The following is an 18,321-nucleotide window of genomic DNA, read 5'->3' as shown; positions in this document are numbered from 1 at the left end:
GAACAATTAATATTAAATACCAGGAAAACATCGTTATTGTCCCATTAGAGATAACACATTAATACCGAATTTTGCAATGTCAGTTACTATGACATACGTTATTTAGCTTGAGTGTAAATAATCAATTCTGGTTAATATGAAACAGTACTCAAATACCTATTTACATTTTTGAAACATTATCTGTAGACAGTATTATGCTTGTGTGTATTTACCTCAATAAATTTGTGTTGTCCTTTTGCATTTCGTGTTCACTGTTTGATAAATATCAGATACTGGGGAAAAAGACATTTTTTTTAATTGAATTGAACAAAAGTCAGCTGATCAAATAGTTGTGACCTATCTGGAGTTTGGGCCCCTTAGGTGTTAACTTCTACAATAGGTTTTGGCTTATAAGTGCCTTTGGTCACTGAGTACATTCATACTTTATGAATAATAGACAAATGATATAAATATCCAGACCGAATAGCAATAAGTAATGTAATTATTACATGTAAGACGTTTATTTTTATTGATCCATAAAGATAAAACCAGCGTCCATATTTTCTCACAAATACCATTAGTCAATGAATAACTTTACTTCTTAGTTAATCACAATTGAAAGATATAGAGGTTTGAATATAATTGTATTAACTCGGTCAATGGTTACTCTCTCATAAAGTAGCATTAGTGTTAACAGTTTTACGGCAAGGTTAAAACGTTTACATACATTTAAAAATGATTTATTAATTCAACGATTCATATTTAACCAATTGTCCGCAAAGCCATATCATATACTACTATTAATTGTAAAAATGCAACAGTCAAGCAGTGAATGGAAGAATGTAAATGTTTTTTGACCTTTACCTTATTGGTAGCTCATTTTTCAAAAAATACGGCATTTTTAAAATTTCTTAAAAACAGACGTTTTTTCATCATTTTTTTAACGTGAAATATTGTGCTTAAAACATTGTTTAAGCTCTGATATTTAGGAATGTGTATTAAATTTATAGAAAATAAACAAAATGTGTTGTTTTACATTATTTATTTCATTTAAATTCCGAAGTTTTGAATTTGACCTATTTTGGCAGAAAAAATGAACAAAAATGTAAAATTAAAAGGGCCATAATTCTGTCAAAACGTGATGGATTTTTAAAATATGTGCATATTTGAGTTTGTAATGACATAACCTTTAAAATGTTATATCTCTTAACTATACCGCATGAAATAAAAAAATTACGTTGTTATTGCTACCATATGTTTTGTTCTCGTACATGAATACATATATATTGCTAATATTGACCACTATATCAAAGACATGCACACTAAAAATACTGTGGTGCTTTTATTATTTATTGCTACTGGTGTATGGCGATAATCACTGGAGACATTAATTGTTATCATTGCATTAGCCATGGTTACTTAAACTATAACGTTAATGTATGATTTTTGGTAATCATATGTCAATGTAAACAAAACTGTATATATACATGCAATTTACATAAAAACAATGTCAATAACATGTTCTTGGGTTGTTTGAATATCTTGTGAATATTTATAAGGTATAATCATACTTTTTATAGGTGTTACCGATATACTACGTTATTGAAATAGTTTTTAAACAAGAAAAGCAAGTGGCGCACTAATACGATAGAAATGTCATTCATTTAACATTACAAAGGGTGTTACTTAGCATTCCTTACCGTAAAAAAACTGTTTAAACAAGCAATAAAATGTATTTGTTATAAATCATAGTTGATTTTAACATTTTATTATTTCTGATGAAAGTGTTGGAATTGTTACCTTTGGAGCCGAGTTACAACCTATCCATTTCGTCTGTTGGTTACTTACAATATACAGGAATTATTTATGTTGGTCGGTTGAACTAACTTATTGTATAACTTCTTTAAGATTTCATACAATCCATATCACAAGAGTCCGCATGTTAATATATTAAAAATATAAAAACAGATATTCAGCTTTTTTTTTAGTACAATACTCATTCAAAGCATTTTTACCACAAAGCCATATGTCATTTATAGAAAAAGTCGAAACAAAGCAGCAGTTTGTAGACATTCAGATTTAACATTACGTATTATTATTCCCATGTGCGGAAAGTGTGCACGTCCTGGGTAGTTGTGAACGACGATAGAAAAGTATCACAAATCTTCAATATATACACAGTTTATCATATTCTAATTTACGAATAAACCCATCAACATGTTGCAGAAGTTCTTAGACATTGTATTAAGTAACACATTAAGACTACACGATTAGTTTTATAGAATTAGCATAAGGCTGATGCATGCAGGAGCGTGTTTATGAATATAACTCATTTGTGAACGAAGTAACAGATAAAGCTGTACTGGTAGAAGCATAACTACAGCTAAACAAAATTCAAATACGAAACGTTCATATGTTATACAAACGAAGCAATTTGTTTGATTTTACATAAGTTCAACATAGTAGAAGCTTATATACGTGTATATATAATTAGATATGCAGAAGGCATGTTCACAGAAGTATTGTTTGAGTATAAACCATTTCAGCTGTCCCCATTTGTCCAGGGTTAATAAAAATCATTTAAGTTCAGGTGTAAGTGGGGGCCGAACTTAATGTTGGAATTGTAAATTCTAAGTAAAGCCATAACGTTATTGTGTTGGCTGTATGAACTTGGTTTAAATTGTTATCGTGGAAACTGCTAAACTTGAACGTTCCCGTACTTTACATAATGGTATGCAATTTATATCAAACAAAAATAAGCATCAAAGTGATGACAGAATAAGCAGTCAAGATAGTTAAGTATTGTTTTCAAAGGCACATTTTACAGCTCCGCCTAATTGGAGTATGTTTTAAACAAACGGACGAACTCCAGAAGACCATCATGGCAGAAGTCGAACTGTGCCTACAAATAAAAAACATCAAAACACTTATGTTACACGCGATACACTGTTACGAGTCACCGTTCTCTGCATTTTATCTAATAAATATTAGGTTGAATATGTTATGTCGTACATGACTTGAAGGTATGAGGTTATCATCGTTACTCTCTGTAAGAGTAAACACTATTTTATCCTGTTTAACACATACAAATTTTGCGTGTATGCCAAAGAAATGTACATATACTGGATTTATTTATTTGGAATACTGGTATAATGTGCAATTGTATTAAGCACATATACATGTATATGCGATTTTAAAATATAATCCTATTAAAATGCCAAGCGAACCTGAGTGGGTACGGCGTTAGGTCTCCTGGCCTTGACCTTCCTTACGGCGTTAACCACATTGACCTCGTGCTCTACTTCCATCTTCTCAAAGAGGAATGCCATTACACAGAACAGCCCGCTCCTACTACCCCCATCCCTGAAAAATATAGCATATTAGATTGATTAAAGTGAATATAAGTTCCAATGAAACCATATGTTGTCCCAATGAAACCATATTTGGTCCAAAGACCCGCAATCGAGATATGTAAAAATAAGCTTGGGAATAAATTCCAACGACAATGCATGGGTTACAAAGCTTGAATTTGTACTACCTGCAGTGGACAAGCACAGGCCCATTGGACGATGCCATTTTGACATCTCTCAGAAATGCAACATAGTAAGCAGGGCTGCGTGGAACATTTCCAGTCTGGTTCCAGTCTGTAAACTCAAAGTGTCGCAATGTGCTTTTGCCACCTTTACTCTGTAACAAAATTTTAAGCTACACTCATATAAAAGTATATTTCCATTAATGTCATAGAAATCCCCTGGTTTAAAACTTAAACGAAATCAATAAAAGAAATTATACTGTTCAATGAAAGCAATGCAAGTTTCAAAATTAAGCTTTGTTCTTGATGTCATCCCTATACATTTTTACGTCGAATATACCTTCTTGTTTTAAAAAAAAAATCATCTTCTTTCAAATGATGTAAATTCAGTTACATGTATAAGATTGATATTAAACTAACCTGTGTGCTTCCCTTGAACTCAATAGTTAGCCATTTCTGGATACTGTACTCGTTTTTGACTTTATCCCTCCCACATGAAATAGACAGTTGACCTTTCTTGAGTTCTTGATTGTCCGCTGGATAATATTCACCTATATCCTGGTGGAAATAATGTTAAGTTCGTTTTTAATAAAATTCCATTAATATGGATTTGATTAAGACTTATATATCTTCTACAATAGGAGATAACTGAAATTTATCATGTTTTTCCGTCTTGGAATAAAAGAGCAGTAAAAGAAAACTGTGCATATCATGTTATTTCGTCGTGTCGACTCATTACAGACTTTTGACAAAATGACACGAATTTATTGATCATCTTAATCGTACTTTTTTTCCGTCGCTTTGCTCAAAGCTGACAATGCAGGAGCAATGTTCTTGGTATGCCAAGGTCAGGAAGTCCTGTACAGTATTTGACATCGGAGACTGGGCGATGATGTATTTCCGTTTCGCCTGAAACGCCTGCAAAACAAATTAAATGTACGACGATGGACGAACACGATATACAAACATATTACTGCAGTTAAAGGTAACGGTATGAATGTACGACGAGGGCGAACACGATATACGAACATATTACTGCAATTTAAGGTAACGGTATGAATGCACTGATCTAAGCAATCAGAATAGGATTTTCAATCGAAAGTTCTCATAACGTAAATATTTAGCAGATTAAACTGGCAGTATATGTTGAGATATATATATGAGATATATGAGAAACTACCGTTAAGAGAGAAAATGTTAAATAAAAGCCTTTTTAAACTTGACTAAGTTCTTTGAAAATGTTACATAGTAATTTCACAGTATACCCTTACATGAACAAAGACAGCGTTGACATAGTCTGAATCTCCATGTCTTATTCCCAGATAAAGTCGAGGGCGGTATTCATCGCCTGAAGGTAATAACCATTTTATTATATACCTTTTTGGTTACCATAATTTTACATTTTGATAGCGCAGTATTTCATTACCGAATGTCATTTCAACATCGCGCAGTTATACTGGTCATGATATATGGTCAGCAGAGCTGAAGCGTTACGTATGGCTTGTTGATATATGTTGGGTGTTTCGTAAATTGGGAAATGGGTACGCGATATTCTTTACAAACTTGTACCTGGAATATCTGCTCCACTCCTATTCTTTCCTTTCTCAGACTTGTTTCGTTCTATAGCAAGGATTTCGTCGTCAGTGTGAACATGGGGAGAGTCTGTAATTTTCTACAAAGGAGAAATACTTTACATTGCCTTTTCGTTTGCGTTCTGAGCATATATGCATTTACATATGTTTCAAAGAAACATATTACTAATACATTTTGAAAATAATTATTAATTTGAGCCTAATCGGTTGGAAAATTACTTTCTTTTGACTGTTTTTATCTGGATAAAACACTTTATATACCAAGTAAACATCGCTGTGTAATTTTCGGTATAACACTACTTATTGAGAGAACTGAAGATTGATAAGCATACACACTTTGAGCAAAAATAACATTGCGTTACCTTAAACTGCCTGATAAGATCGCCATTGCTTGTCTCGATCATGTAGTCCTGAAACTGTTTTCCTGGTATCTGCTCACAGTTAAATGTCAGGGTGTGAACCAGGGCAAGGTGTAGAAACTCGTACTGTTCCTGAAATAAGGAAATAAACACTGATAAACTCATGATTCATTTCCTTGTTTATTGGGTCTATGGAATGGCCTATCATAAATCAAGCATAAACAGTGCATAGTTCAAATATAACATGCAAACGTAGACAAACAAACTTGCAAGAGAAATTATAAAACTGATAAGCAATTGAGGCTGCAAAGGGAGACAGTATATTTTTATCTGAGACAGTATATGTCCAGCTATTGTATAAGAAGCATATCTTAAAGACGTGCATAACTGAGTAACAAAAAAAAGAACACACTTTCTAAGGCAAGATATAAAGTAAAACAAAATACAGTTTAATCGATATTGCCTGTACTGTACTTCTCTATTACTTCGTCACTCACGGTACGTTATTTGTGGTTCAAGGATTTAAATATCAACCTACCGCTGTCTGGACCATGTTTGGTCTGTTCTGTCTCATATTGATGATGCATCCTGGAATCTCAACGGCCTTGTTCGAATTTCCTTCCTTTGTTAGAATATCTAACGCAATATAGGACCCTGTTCGACCGATTCCCGCACTAAAAGTAACACCCATATATGACATATATCGATCGCAACAAATGGTTTAAGGCTTTGCGCTATTAATTAATTTATAGAAATGTATTATCAACTCCATTATACTATATTATATAAAGCCTTACCAGGGTTGTAAAACATTTCTTGAAGGACATATTAATTAAAATAATGGTCTTATTTGCTTATATGCAGCGTTCGGACATAAACAAGTACAGGGGCAATCAGTAATGAGAACCATCTTTCTAAACTTAATCAGCACCGTGACACTCTGATCTTTGACGTTCATAACATGGCAAGGGCTCTTAAATATGCAATAAAAACATCTCGCACTTGCAATACCATTCGAACCCCGTTAGTTCAAACAAGCTTGGCTCGAATTCCTCGTTGGCACGAACTGGTACAAAATAAGAACAATTCTATGTTCAATTGTTTGGAATTCTCTATATTGCTCTCAAATATTACTTTTATAACAGGTGCAAACGTTCAAAAAATGACGATAAATTCATACCTGCAATGAACCAGCGTTGGACCGTCGAGATGAGCAGTAGAATTGAGCACTCTATGTCGGAACTCAATCAGCGCTGTGACGTCCTCTGGGATTCCCCTATCAGGCCAGGCCGTGAAGTGGAGGTGGTGCAGCTGCCTCTCAGATTCGCCCTGAAATAGTTATTGTTATGTATTCCAGCTGATGGTATTTGTCCCTAATATTAATTAAACATACTAGCGTGTTGTACGTTGAATCAGGTCATATATTCCTGTTTGTGAAATAACCTGCTTTTTATGGACTCCATAATATAATATAATATTTTACGGACACCTGTCCCTCTCCTCCCTTGCGCCCTCTCTCCCTTGCGCTTAATCTCTGTCTGTCTGTCTCTGTCTGTCTCTGTCTGTCTCTCTCTCTCTCTCTCTCTCTCTCTCTCTCTCTCTATATATATATATATATATATATATATATATATATATATATATATATATATATATATATATATATTTTCCTCTCATATATATATTGCCTATATTTTTGAAATGGCTCAAAGGCGGTGTCATTAAAATTTAAAGTAGTTTAATTGTTGCTTGCGTCTGAAACAATCAAATGTTTTCCGGTTAATAATCTCGTCGCGTTCGCTTTACGCTGAGATCCATTGCATTACGTTGTGAAACTATAGCGTAACACCATGAATCTGTTTTAAATGAGATTGTCAAGATTGGTGCATATTGTAATTTGTATATACCTCAAACAATGCATCATTGTTAATGTTGTTCTTTTGTTGATGCCATACAGCCATGATGTTGTAATCAAGGGGATGGCATATTGCTACCAAGTTTCAATTGATACAGTTCTTTACAATCTTAAACATCACATACACTCTGATCCTGACACCAAATTACCTGACTCTTTTTTCATAAGAACTCCATTACGTAAGTGGATTTTAACAATCTTTACATTTAAGTGTACTCCAGGTAGAAACATATACTTCAACTCCGTTCTTAAGAGCATTGATCCTTCTACATCGTAAGCGTTTATGTCGGATAGTGTTTTGTAATGTATTATTTATTTAATACTTTGACTAGTTCACTTTTTTCTACCTTTCAACATCATTATTATTATTGAATAAGTTTGTATTATTTGTGTAATATTTTAAACAGCAACTCATAAGGAAGCATATAACGAGTAAAAGCTGGTTATCTTTCTTTGCAATGTTTATATTGATATTGATATCAATAAGCAGAATAATTGGATACATCGCTTTAAAAATGTAATATAATACGTAAATAGAAAGTAAATACACATTTTATCGCTTCACTCTCAGCTGAACGCAGGAGGTTAAAAGCTTCAATACAGTGTCTATCGCTCCGTACATATTTTGTGCTTATTCCGGTAGCGTGAAGTCGAAATAATCATTAGCATTTACGGGTGCTTTAAGTTTAGGTTTGCTTACTATTTAAACTTCCGTGTATTTTGCCTATATTTTCTTTAAGCTTTGTCAAACTAAATAATGAATGGTTGAGACGTTCAAGGGTTTAAACTAGTAGACATATCCGAATCATTGATTGATTTGATGACTACGATTATAAATGTTAAGATTTAAATTGCTCGTCTAAGCACACTGATTAATATAGATAATACATAAGGTACACAATGGCTGAAATATTTCATGCGCTAAAGAAAGTGTGTGGCCACAGCCCGAAAGTACCTTTTTTATTGGTCAACAAATAATTGCTTACACTAAATTAATATTACAATTCGAGTACTGCATTTTGATTCAGTCGCGTCAACGGAACTTTTAAGTCATAATTCCTCGCTCTGACAGGTGCCCTTGACCGCGCTGTAGCTGACTGTAATGTTTCAATTATTGTTAAGGTGTGTTTTGTTTCATTAATTACCGATGTATTTAAGAAACTTTCATAAGATACTGAAGTCATTGCTTTTAAACATTGTCCTTTAAGAGATGGGCGGTACTGAAGTGTGGTTTTATAGACAGGCACTAACATTTAGGGTTGTTGGCGAAAAAATACCACTCTCTAATAAGATCGAGTACATATGTCAGTTTCCACTATATGTTATTATTTGGTCAACTACCAAACTAAAGAGAAAGCTTGATACAAATTAAAGTTTGTTACCTTCGCTTGCAATGTGTATATTGAAAACGGTATAAAGAGTTTCATGTAATTGAGCAAAGGACTTTAAACGAACACATTTAAAGCTATAGTAAAGCTTCCACAGAGAAGGTATTGAATATTCTTCCATACAATGGCAATATTTTTGTCTTCTTTTCTACTTATGCACGAAGCGTGCAGTGAGAATAATCATCAGCATTTACGGACGCTTTACATTTAGTTTAGAGTACAATTTAATCTTCCGGGTATTTTGCCTAATTTTCACAAATTATTGTGAATGCTTGTAACTTGTTTGAATTGGAAAGTACATACACCCAACTAACTGATTTATGTTAATGCATATGCTGTTAAAATTCAAGTTCGTTAATAAGGATTAATATTTTATTTAGAAGATTGTGTATGTCATAGTTCTGTTATGTTACAATAGCATAGAAATACGCTTACATCATTTAGGAGCAGCAACCTTCTCGTAAACTCTGCATACTCATCCTCGCTCTGACAGGTCACCTTCACCCGGCTGTAGGTCAAAGTGGTCCCGACATTGGGCCAGTACTGCTCGCATTTTTCCTTCTGAATAGTACATAAAGGGATTTAGATATCAATGATAAAATCCCATTTAAATTTTGTTGTTTTGCCGTTTGCAATTGTTTGATAATTTCAAAATACAAACGCCTGAGCGATTGCACTAATTGAACTCATACTTGTACGTCGATTTCTGGTAATTTCAACGGTAATATTTCAACTATATCATACATTAAAATGGCATTAAAGAAATCGAATAAACATCAGTAAATGAAACCTTTTTTAATTCTTTCAAACTTTTCACGTTATTGGTGTATTTGAATGTTTTAATGAAGGTTTTCCGATTTTTATACGTGTTCATATATCCGCGGGGTTATTTTTGACAATCATTGTTATTATACCCCTTCCTCCATCAGGTTGGTAACCATGACAATCTTTTCCACTTTTTGTTGCCAAATCATGTTCCAAAACATGCCAAAGTCTCCCATCTGTTTCGACATTGGACCTGGGAATATAAAATCACCATAGAAACCGTACGACTTGTGTTCAGTATGTTGTATCTTGAATTCATGCATGTATATAATTGGTGTATTTCGTATTTTTATCTTTTTAAAGAAAAGTGCAATAAAGTAGTCATTCTTAGAAATAGTACAAAAGTTACTGATTGGCAATGATTAAGTAAATTTAATTACTGGACGATCAAAGCTAAAAAATGAAGGTTTCATTGACATGAAAATATATAAACCGTATAAATGCAATGTTTGTTCTTACCAAGCGAAGCAATGTACGCATTTCTCTCATTGAAACCCTGCAAATAGATTATCACAGTAAATGTCAAAAAAGGTAATAACTGTATTTAATATGTTTGTGATTTATTTAAATTTAAGCTCACCACTGCTTCAAAATACAAATGTTATAGTAAACAAGCATTTGATCTTTATTCATATTATAGAGTACATACATCGATGTAGTTAGCATTGATGTAATCAGTATCAAAACCAGTCACTTTCACCCTTGTAGCATCATCTAAAAACACAATTTGCATCCTATTAATATATACAGACAAACCTCAAATAGCAACTATTTTGATATTAACTAAAAAATAACTTCAAAATGCATGCTTAAATGAACAAATATATAATTAATGTTTATTAGTGATTACTGCCCATTGATCGGTGTACTTCTATACTTTAACTTAATTGACTTCAATGGAATTGTTACATGCATATAATCCCTTGTATCTGTTCTTCGCCCTGTTATGAGGTAATTTGGCAGCGTCACAGCTCCTTGTGAGGCCGTCAGAGAATTTCTTCAGGAGATAAAGGGCAAATATAACCTAACGAAATTCGTATCATAGTGAAAATGATTTAAATTGATTTTACAACATTTGTAGTCATTTAATTTGTTTCACTTACGTTACTAAAACGAGGTAATAAACAAACAAAAATAAAATACACTTTTATTGTTTTATAATAAGTTATATAAGATGTAATATACTGATAAGTACATCAAATTCCTCCTCATAGTAATCCAGAGTCTTTCCAGCCACAAAAGCCGCCAATTCCTCCACTTTCACTTTCCGCTTCTCTATGTCCTGTATACCGATGTAGTAAACGTTCTCCTCAACCTCCTTGACCAGTTTCCTTTTCTGGGACCTTATCTCTTCGTCAAAATCTGATATGCATAGATATGGGATCATATTACAATGCGGTATTATCCGGTTCATTTAAACTGTCAACGGTGAAAGCAAAAATTGGCAATTAATATGTCCTAGGTGCATAACTTATCGGACATTAAAACTGTCACATGTGCATAGCTGCACGGGCAAATGAACTGTCACATGTGCATAAATACACGGGTAATGAGACAGTCACATGTGTATAATTACACAGGCAATGGGACTGTCACATATGAATAATTACACGGGCAATACAACTGTCACATGTAAATAATTACACGGGCAATAAAACTGTCACAGGTACATAATTACACGGTCAATAACACTGTAACATGAAAATAATTATACGGGCAATGAAACTGTCACATGTGAATAATCACACGGGCAATCAAATGTATCATATGCATTATTACACGGGCAATAAAACTGTCACATGTGCATAATTATACGGGCAATAAAACTGTCATATGTGAATAATTACACGGGCAATGAAACTGTCACAGGTGCATAATTACACGGGCAAAGGGACTGTCACATGTGCATAATTACACGGGCAATGGGACTGTTACATGTGCATAATTACACGGGCAATGGGACTGTCAAATGTGAATAATTACACGGGCAATGGGACTGTTACATGTGCATAATTACACGGGCAATGGGACTGTCACATGTGAATAATTACACGGGCTATGAAACTGTCACATGTGAATAATTACACGGGTAATGAAACTGTCACAGGTGCAAAAACTTTCATTGCCCTTGTAGTTTTTGCACCTGTGACAGTTTCATTACCCGTGTAATTATTCACATGTGACAGTTTCATAGCCCGTGTAATAATGCACCTGTGACATTTTTATTGCCCGTGTAAATATGCACCTATGACAGTGCCATTGCCCGTGTAATTATTCACATGTGACAGTCCCATTGCCCGTGTAATTATGCACATGTAACAGTCCCATTGCCCGTGTAATTATTCACATTTGACAGTCCCATTGCCCGTGATTTAGATATCAATGATAAAATCCCATTTAAATTTTGTTGTTTTGCCGTTTGCAATTGTTTGATAATTTCAAAATACAAACGCCTGAGCGATTGCACTAATTGAACTCATACTTGTACGTCGATTTCTGGTAATTTCAACGGTAATATTTCAACTATATCATACATTAAAATGGCATTAAAGAAATCGAATAAACATCAGTAAATGAAACCTTTTTTAATTCTTTCAAACTTTTCACGTTATTGGTGTATTTGAATGTTTTAATGAAGGTTTTCCGATTTTTATACGTGTTCATATATCCGCGGGGTTATTTTTGACAATTATTGTTATTATACCCCTTCCTCCATCAGGTTGGTAACCATGACAATCTTTTCCACTTTTTGAAGGTAATGAAACTGTCACAGGTGCAAAAACTACAAGGGCAATGAAACTGTCAAAGGTACATAACTTATCTGGTTAGGCATTAGCAATATTTATCGTCGATTCATCCACGATACCTCTCGTATGTTTACCGAATATTTTTAAAGAACATCGATTCGAAAACCAAATATTGCAATACGAACATTCTTCGATTGTTCAGTGGTTAAATCAGTGAGCTTACTGTTTGGAACCTCAAAATATGGTTTGTTATTTGTATAAATTGTTCCTATACTCGAATTTTTCTTCGCGCATCATGTCAATGTTTTATTAAATTAAAATTACGTTAAACGGCTGAAAGAGATACTTAAAATCCTTCGCTCAGAAATTGAGTTGTTGCGCCTGTTTGAAGTTTCAACTATCAATCAAAACTAGTAATGGGGATAATAAGCAATTTGATGGAAAGCGTTTGAAATAAAAAAAATAAATAAGAAAAGGTAAAACGCATGATTCGAACTTGAATCTTTTAAGTTAGTAATTATATCACGGAATAATACGAAAGTGTTAGACAATTATTGTAGTTGTATATTGTATATAAACATCCATTACTCCATCAACTCAAAATGGAAAGGCATCGATAGTTACCCGAATATAAATATAACTAGTACATTGACCGTGTTAATATACACCATCGGACAGGTCTTCGTATTTTAGGTAGTTTACATTAAACTGAACTGAACTGAAATGACGACATCGCTTAATCCAATGACATAGAAACTGTGGAAGGCGTCGATCATATTAAAATTGGAAAACTGTGTTTACATTTTATTATTAAGAATTATCAGCCTTATACATACATGTCTATTATAACGCTTATTATCATTATTATATGTTTAAAACTTACCAATTTCAAGATCATCATCGTCCGCTGCTGTTTCTAAGCCACCGAGCATTAGTGTGTCCGCAACATGGTTGTAACTAGGGTTTATTGTTGCTAACGAGCGTGCGGATGTTGCTTTCATAGAAACTTGCTTCACTATAAAATCGGTATCACAAAACATACAAATAGGGTCATATGAAATACTTGTATGTTTTACAATTCATATTATGTTTTCCTATTAGTAATTGAGGCATCCGATGTACACAATATTGTGTCAGTTTGTCGAGACATTGGTAAAAATGTTCAATTGTGTTGAATGGTTAGCCGCAATATTTTGGTATCATTAAAATGTTTGTTTGCTTGTTACTTTTATGCAAATTAAATACGCTATTGACAATACGACTTATATTGGTAAAGAAAATATGTTTTACCTCCATGCAATGGATTTATTGTGTGATACTCATGATCAGTTCCGTCAATTCGATCTTCATACGGCTTAGTGTTTCTTCTAAAAACAAATGTAGTTCAACTGGTTAACGCACAGTCAATACAAATACGATATAATCTAAACTATTTGGATGAAGGAAAGCAGCAACTTGTTTCTGGTTTATAATCAAATTGAAATTATCTTATCAGTCTGCTATCCTTCAATTACTTCATAAAACAATTGTGATCAGTTCGAAAAGTAGTATTACAAAAGTAAAATATGCATTATATTTCCATAAACAAAAAAATAACTTGTTTTAAAACATTAACATGACATTTCGCTTAATAAAGTACCTTCTTTTCAGGAAGACAACAATCAGAACGATGATCACAACAAAAACCAACACACCGGCAACTGCTCCTCCAATAGCAGCTGCCGACACCTTTGAAACGCTTTTCCCGTTCTCGGCAGTTGTCCCTTTCACTGAAATATATTCAACTTAACTCTCATTGCGCATCTCGATTAGATTAATTGTAAATGGTACAAAATAGTGTGTGATGTTTCCGAAGTCTATGAAAAGATCCTAAAGGATACATATTTTTGTTATTTCATTATTATTTCCTGATATTTAAAATGGAGTATGCAACGTACCTTTCGTACAAATATCGCTTATGTAACCGTCAAGACATCCACTGATACACTTTCCAGAAGAGTCGCAGTTTGATCCTGTTGTCGTATTTACACAGTTCTCGGAGCAGATGCTGTCACACATTGAACCATAATGATTAGGGATACAACCATGTGAACAATAACCCTCTTCTTGTGAACATTGCAGATCTGTACAGTTATTACTGCAAGTTAAATTACAAAACGGGCCATAAACTGATAGTTCTTTACACCCAAAACAAGCACCAGTTTGCCTTTCACAACCAGCAGAGGCACACGTAAGGCTACACACAAATGCACACAGGTCACCATAATGATTCACATCACATTCAGTGCAAGTATATTTGTTCGTACAACTGACACAATTCGCGGGGCAGTGAACCGGCAGTTGACATGCCCCATCTACCTGGTCGCAAATATTGCCAACACAGTCCTCAGAACACTTCTTATTACACAGTGGCCCATAGTTGCCATTATAACACGAAGTACACTCCCCCTCTTGATTGCAGTTACCGTTACGACAGTAATTGCATTGAATTCCACATTCTGTTCCAAAGTAGCCATTAAAGCATGCATTGCAATGTCCGGAATATTGCTCACAACCTCCGTTACAGTCATATGAACAGGTGTTGTTACATCGTGCACCATACCAACCGACAGAGCACTCGTTACAGTGACCACTTCCTCCGCATGATACACACGTGTCGGGGCACGTAACATGTATACATTCACCAGTAAGAATGTCGCATATACCGTTGCAATCACACGGAAATGCACAAAGCATTCCGTACTTTCCAATGGGGCACACAGTACAAGATGTGCCATTAGAGCATTTCTTACAATCAGAAAACAGTTTCCAGTACACGGAGTTCCATAATACCCGTCTTTGCACTCACATTCACCATTAGTCCCACATGTGTCTGTAACGCAATTTTCTGAACACGTATATTGACAGCTAGAGCCATAAAAACCTTGTTTACAAGTACATGTTCCATCTAACGAGCTACACGTGTCTGTGATACAACCATCAGAACAAAAAGATCTACAAGTAGTGCCCCAGAATCTTGGCCTACATTCGTTACAATGCGTGTCATTAGTGCATGTTACACAGTTCGTTCCTACGTACGTGCACGCTTTACATTCAGCTGCTGACCGTAAGAAGTATCCCGAGTCACATGATGTGCACATGTTTTAATTTTGACAAGAGGTACAGTTTACCATACAGCCTGGACAAAATATTAAAATAGGTCATAAATCAGTCACCTTCACAATAGGGTGTCATTATAATAATGTTTCTTTTCATTATGCGACATTTTTGAAAATATGTAGGCGTGTTTTTATAGTTTTCCCTGATCCTACACGGTTAGGTAATAATCATATAACAATATGTTATACACTAAATACCAAATTGGAGGAAACGTTCAAGCTTCATTGAAATACAAAACATGTTTGGTGTTTAATACTATTGATTGGTATCATTCAATACTTAGGTGAAAAACTACAGAAACAAGCTCAGTAGCCAAAAGTTTAAACATAAACCCCGTTTAATGGCGCAGGGTAAACGCCAAAGACATAGAACACAAAAACTCACAAACAAGAAACACTAATCTTACAGGAACATTTCATTGAACAAAGGAGGTCGATATTTACAATCGGATACACTAATCGTACAGGAACTTTTCATTGAACAAAAGGAGGTCGATATTTACTATCAAATACATTAATTTCACAGGAACATTTCATTGAACAAAGGAAGTCTATATGTACAAACGAATACACTTATTTTACAAAAACATTTCATTGAACAAAGAAGTGTGAGGGTAATGGTGTGAGTGGTCTAGTGGTATAGGTGTCCGCCTCCTACCGAAGAGTTTGTGGGTTCGATTCCCACCAGGGTCACACATTTCTGGTTTCAGCCCAGGAAACGGACTTGTGAGTGATCATATAAGGTTTTGTAACAATTGAGCTAAAATAAACGAGTATTAACCATAAACATTAAACAAAGGAGTAATACTTTAACACGTTTAATGAATATATTATAGGAAACAGCATTATGATTTTAATATATGTAGCGACTAAATTACAATATGCAGAACACAAAACATATCTTCTAAACTAAACTATATACACTATACAATATTTAATCCAAAATCTAAAATTTAAAGAAACTATTAAAATGTTTAAAATAAAAAGTAAGAAGAAAACTATAACAATTTACTCACTCGGCGCAGAGACGCAGGAACCGGCATTTATCAAGATTATAAATATCACTGTAAGCGATTTGTTTGATCTATTCATCTTTATATCCAAATGAACAAACGATCTAACTGAATATATATCATTCAAGAAATAAGTCGTAGTCTAAGCCAAGGAGTTAATACCTCAATATAACCGACAGAGACGCGGAAGTTTAAAAGCGGCACTTTACTTCTGAAACTTGGGGCGTTTAAATTGAATGTCACATTAGAACCTATTAACCTCGTTTGGGTCATATAAAATATCATGTTTCGAATATACGTTTATGATATAGAATGTACAAGTGTGAGATTTGCATGTATTCGAGTGTGTGTTTTACCTTTGTTAAATTAATTAAATCATGCGTGTTTGTGATTGTGTATAAAAATACTTCGAATAGGTATTTCTATTGTTTTACAGTTCATTGAAAACGTGATCCATTGAAAATGATCCGATAATTACAGTTAGAAAGTCATGTAAAACGATGAGCAGATTTTAATTAGAAGTAAGACAATGTCCTTGCTTGGCTTTGCTAGATGCTCTATCACGCAAAACACATTCACCGTCAGCTTTAAATCATAAACAATAACGACTTCATCATTTACCTGCACGTTTAATGCATTTCAGTTGCGGATATAAAATGAGAACTCAAAATTCACGATGGAAATATTCATCGTTTTGTTAATAGGAACATCAACATATTGCTTTCAGTTTCAATTGCGAAATAATAATAAGGTGGTAAAGATAACGAAACTATAAACCTATCCATACATCATCATTATTATGAGATATATTAAGAGTTGTGAAGATACAGATGAAATGGTTAACATGATAGACGTCGTTAACCGAGTGCCCAATTTTCACTGTGTATTTCGCCCCTTATTCCGGTACACCCTTTACATCGCGGGGAAGGTAGTGGTAATCAGTCACTATCTCGTCCATGTTGGCTTCACTGCGTTGTAGCCAGAGCCAACCGGACGCTCTCTCTCTGCAGTTGTACCAAGAGCGTGGACAGCGTCCTTTCGGACTCGTCCTTGAATACTTAAGTAATTTCATTTACCCATAACACAAACCTCTCATTGCGGTCTGCTACCCATAATGGTTTAAGTTCCCTTTGCTTCAATAATAACTATGGTAAGAAGTCATTTACTCATTGTGCTAAATATGTATGGAATTCTATACCGCTTGTTATTTGAGAATCATCATCTTCCATTGCATTCAAATCAAAATTCAAAAAAAAACATTTTTATGGCAAAACAATGACTGAATGATTGTCTATTTAGATTGTTTGTTTAAGGCGATTTATTTTTGTCTTTTTTTAACATTGTAAATGTTGTGTTTGAATGTCGTCTTGTTTGTCATTGTTTGAATTAGAAATGTATACTTATATGTTTGAAGAATCCAATTAAGTCTTTAAATACAAGGATCTTATGTATTTTAATGTGTTATTTTAAAGAAATACAATAATTAATATTATTTCTAAAATTACAAATATTGTTATTATTATTATTATTATTATTATTATTATTATTATTATTATTATTATTATATAATACTATTATTATTATTATTATTATTATTATTATTATTATTATTATTATTATTATTATTATTATTATTATACCTACGGTTCGCAGTATTTTCCACACTGACTTTGATGCTGTGTTGGAAAGCTTCTTCACGTCTTCCGACCCCTCTCTTACCAAGTTTTGCTATTACCCCTTTTTGAGCTCGTATGCATCCTCACTTCATTTACTTGACATCCTTTTCCTTGTGAACAATGTTTGACAAGCTAAT

At 33.8% G+C, this 18,321-nt stretch overlaps 1 protein-coding gene across 2 annotated transcripts; it reads right to left on the bottom strand.

Moving 5' to 3' along the window:
- Window positions 1-491: 491 nt before the first annotated feature.
- LOC128206404 (receptor-type tyrosine-protein phosphatase alpha-like) lies at window positions 492-16,640 on the bottom strand. 2 transcript variants are annotated; one of them, XM_052908814.1, is made up of 21 exons: window positions 16,512-16,640; window positions 14,275-15,209; window positions 13,977-14,106; window positions 13,628-13,704; window positions 13,221-13,352; window positions 10,786-10,952; window positions 10,500-10,587; window positions 10,240-10,304; window positions 10,050-10,086; window positions 9,680-9,783; window positions 9,201-9,326; window positions 6,643-6,791; window positions 6,001-6,136; window positions 5,466-5,594; window positions 5,081-5,183; window positions 4,783-4,859; window positions 4,298-4,429; window positions 3,932-4,069; window positions 3,518-3,666; window positions 3,207-3,342; window positions 492-2,881 (listed from the first exon to the last, which is right to left on the bottom strand). In XM_052908814.1, exons 2-21 carry the CDS (start codon window positions 15,071-15,073, stop codon window positions 2,813-2,815), a joined length of 2,943 nt encoding a protein of 980 aa, XP_052764774.1. In that variant the 5' UTR covers window positions 15,074-15,209; window positions 16,512-16,640; the 3' UTR covers window positions 492-2,812. The 2 variants fall into 2 exon arrangements, with proteins under 2 accessions (XP_052764774.1, XP_052764773.1); XM_052908813.1 differs by having other exon boundaries at window positions 14,275-15,515; window positions 16,512-16,636.
- Between the last annotated feature and the right edge of the window lie 1,681 nt (window positions 16,641-18,321).

Source organism: Mya arenaria, chromosome 10, assembly GCF_026914265.1.
Source record: "Mya arenaria isolate MELC-2E11 chromosome 10, ASM2691426v1".
Classification (NCBI taxonomy): domain Eukaryota; kingdom Metazoa; phylum Mollusca; class Bivalvia; order Myida; family Myidae; genus Mya; species Mya arenaria.
Note: the sequence above shows the minus strand (reverse complement) of the source record. Positions and strands in the feature narration are given on the sequence as shown.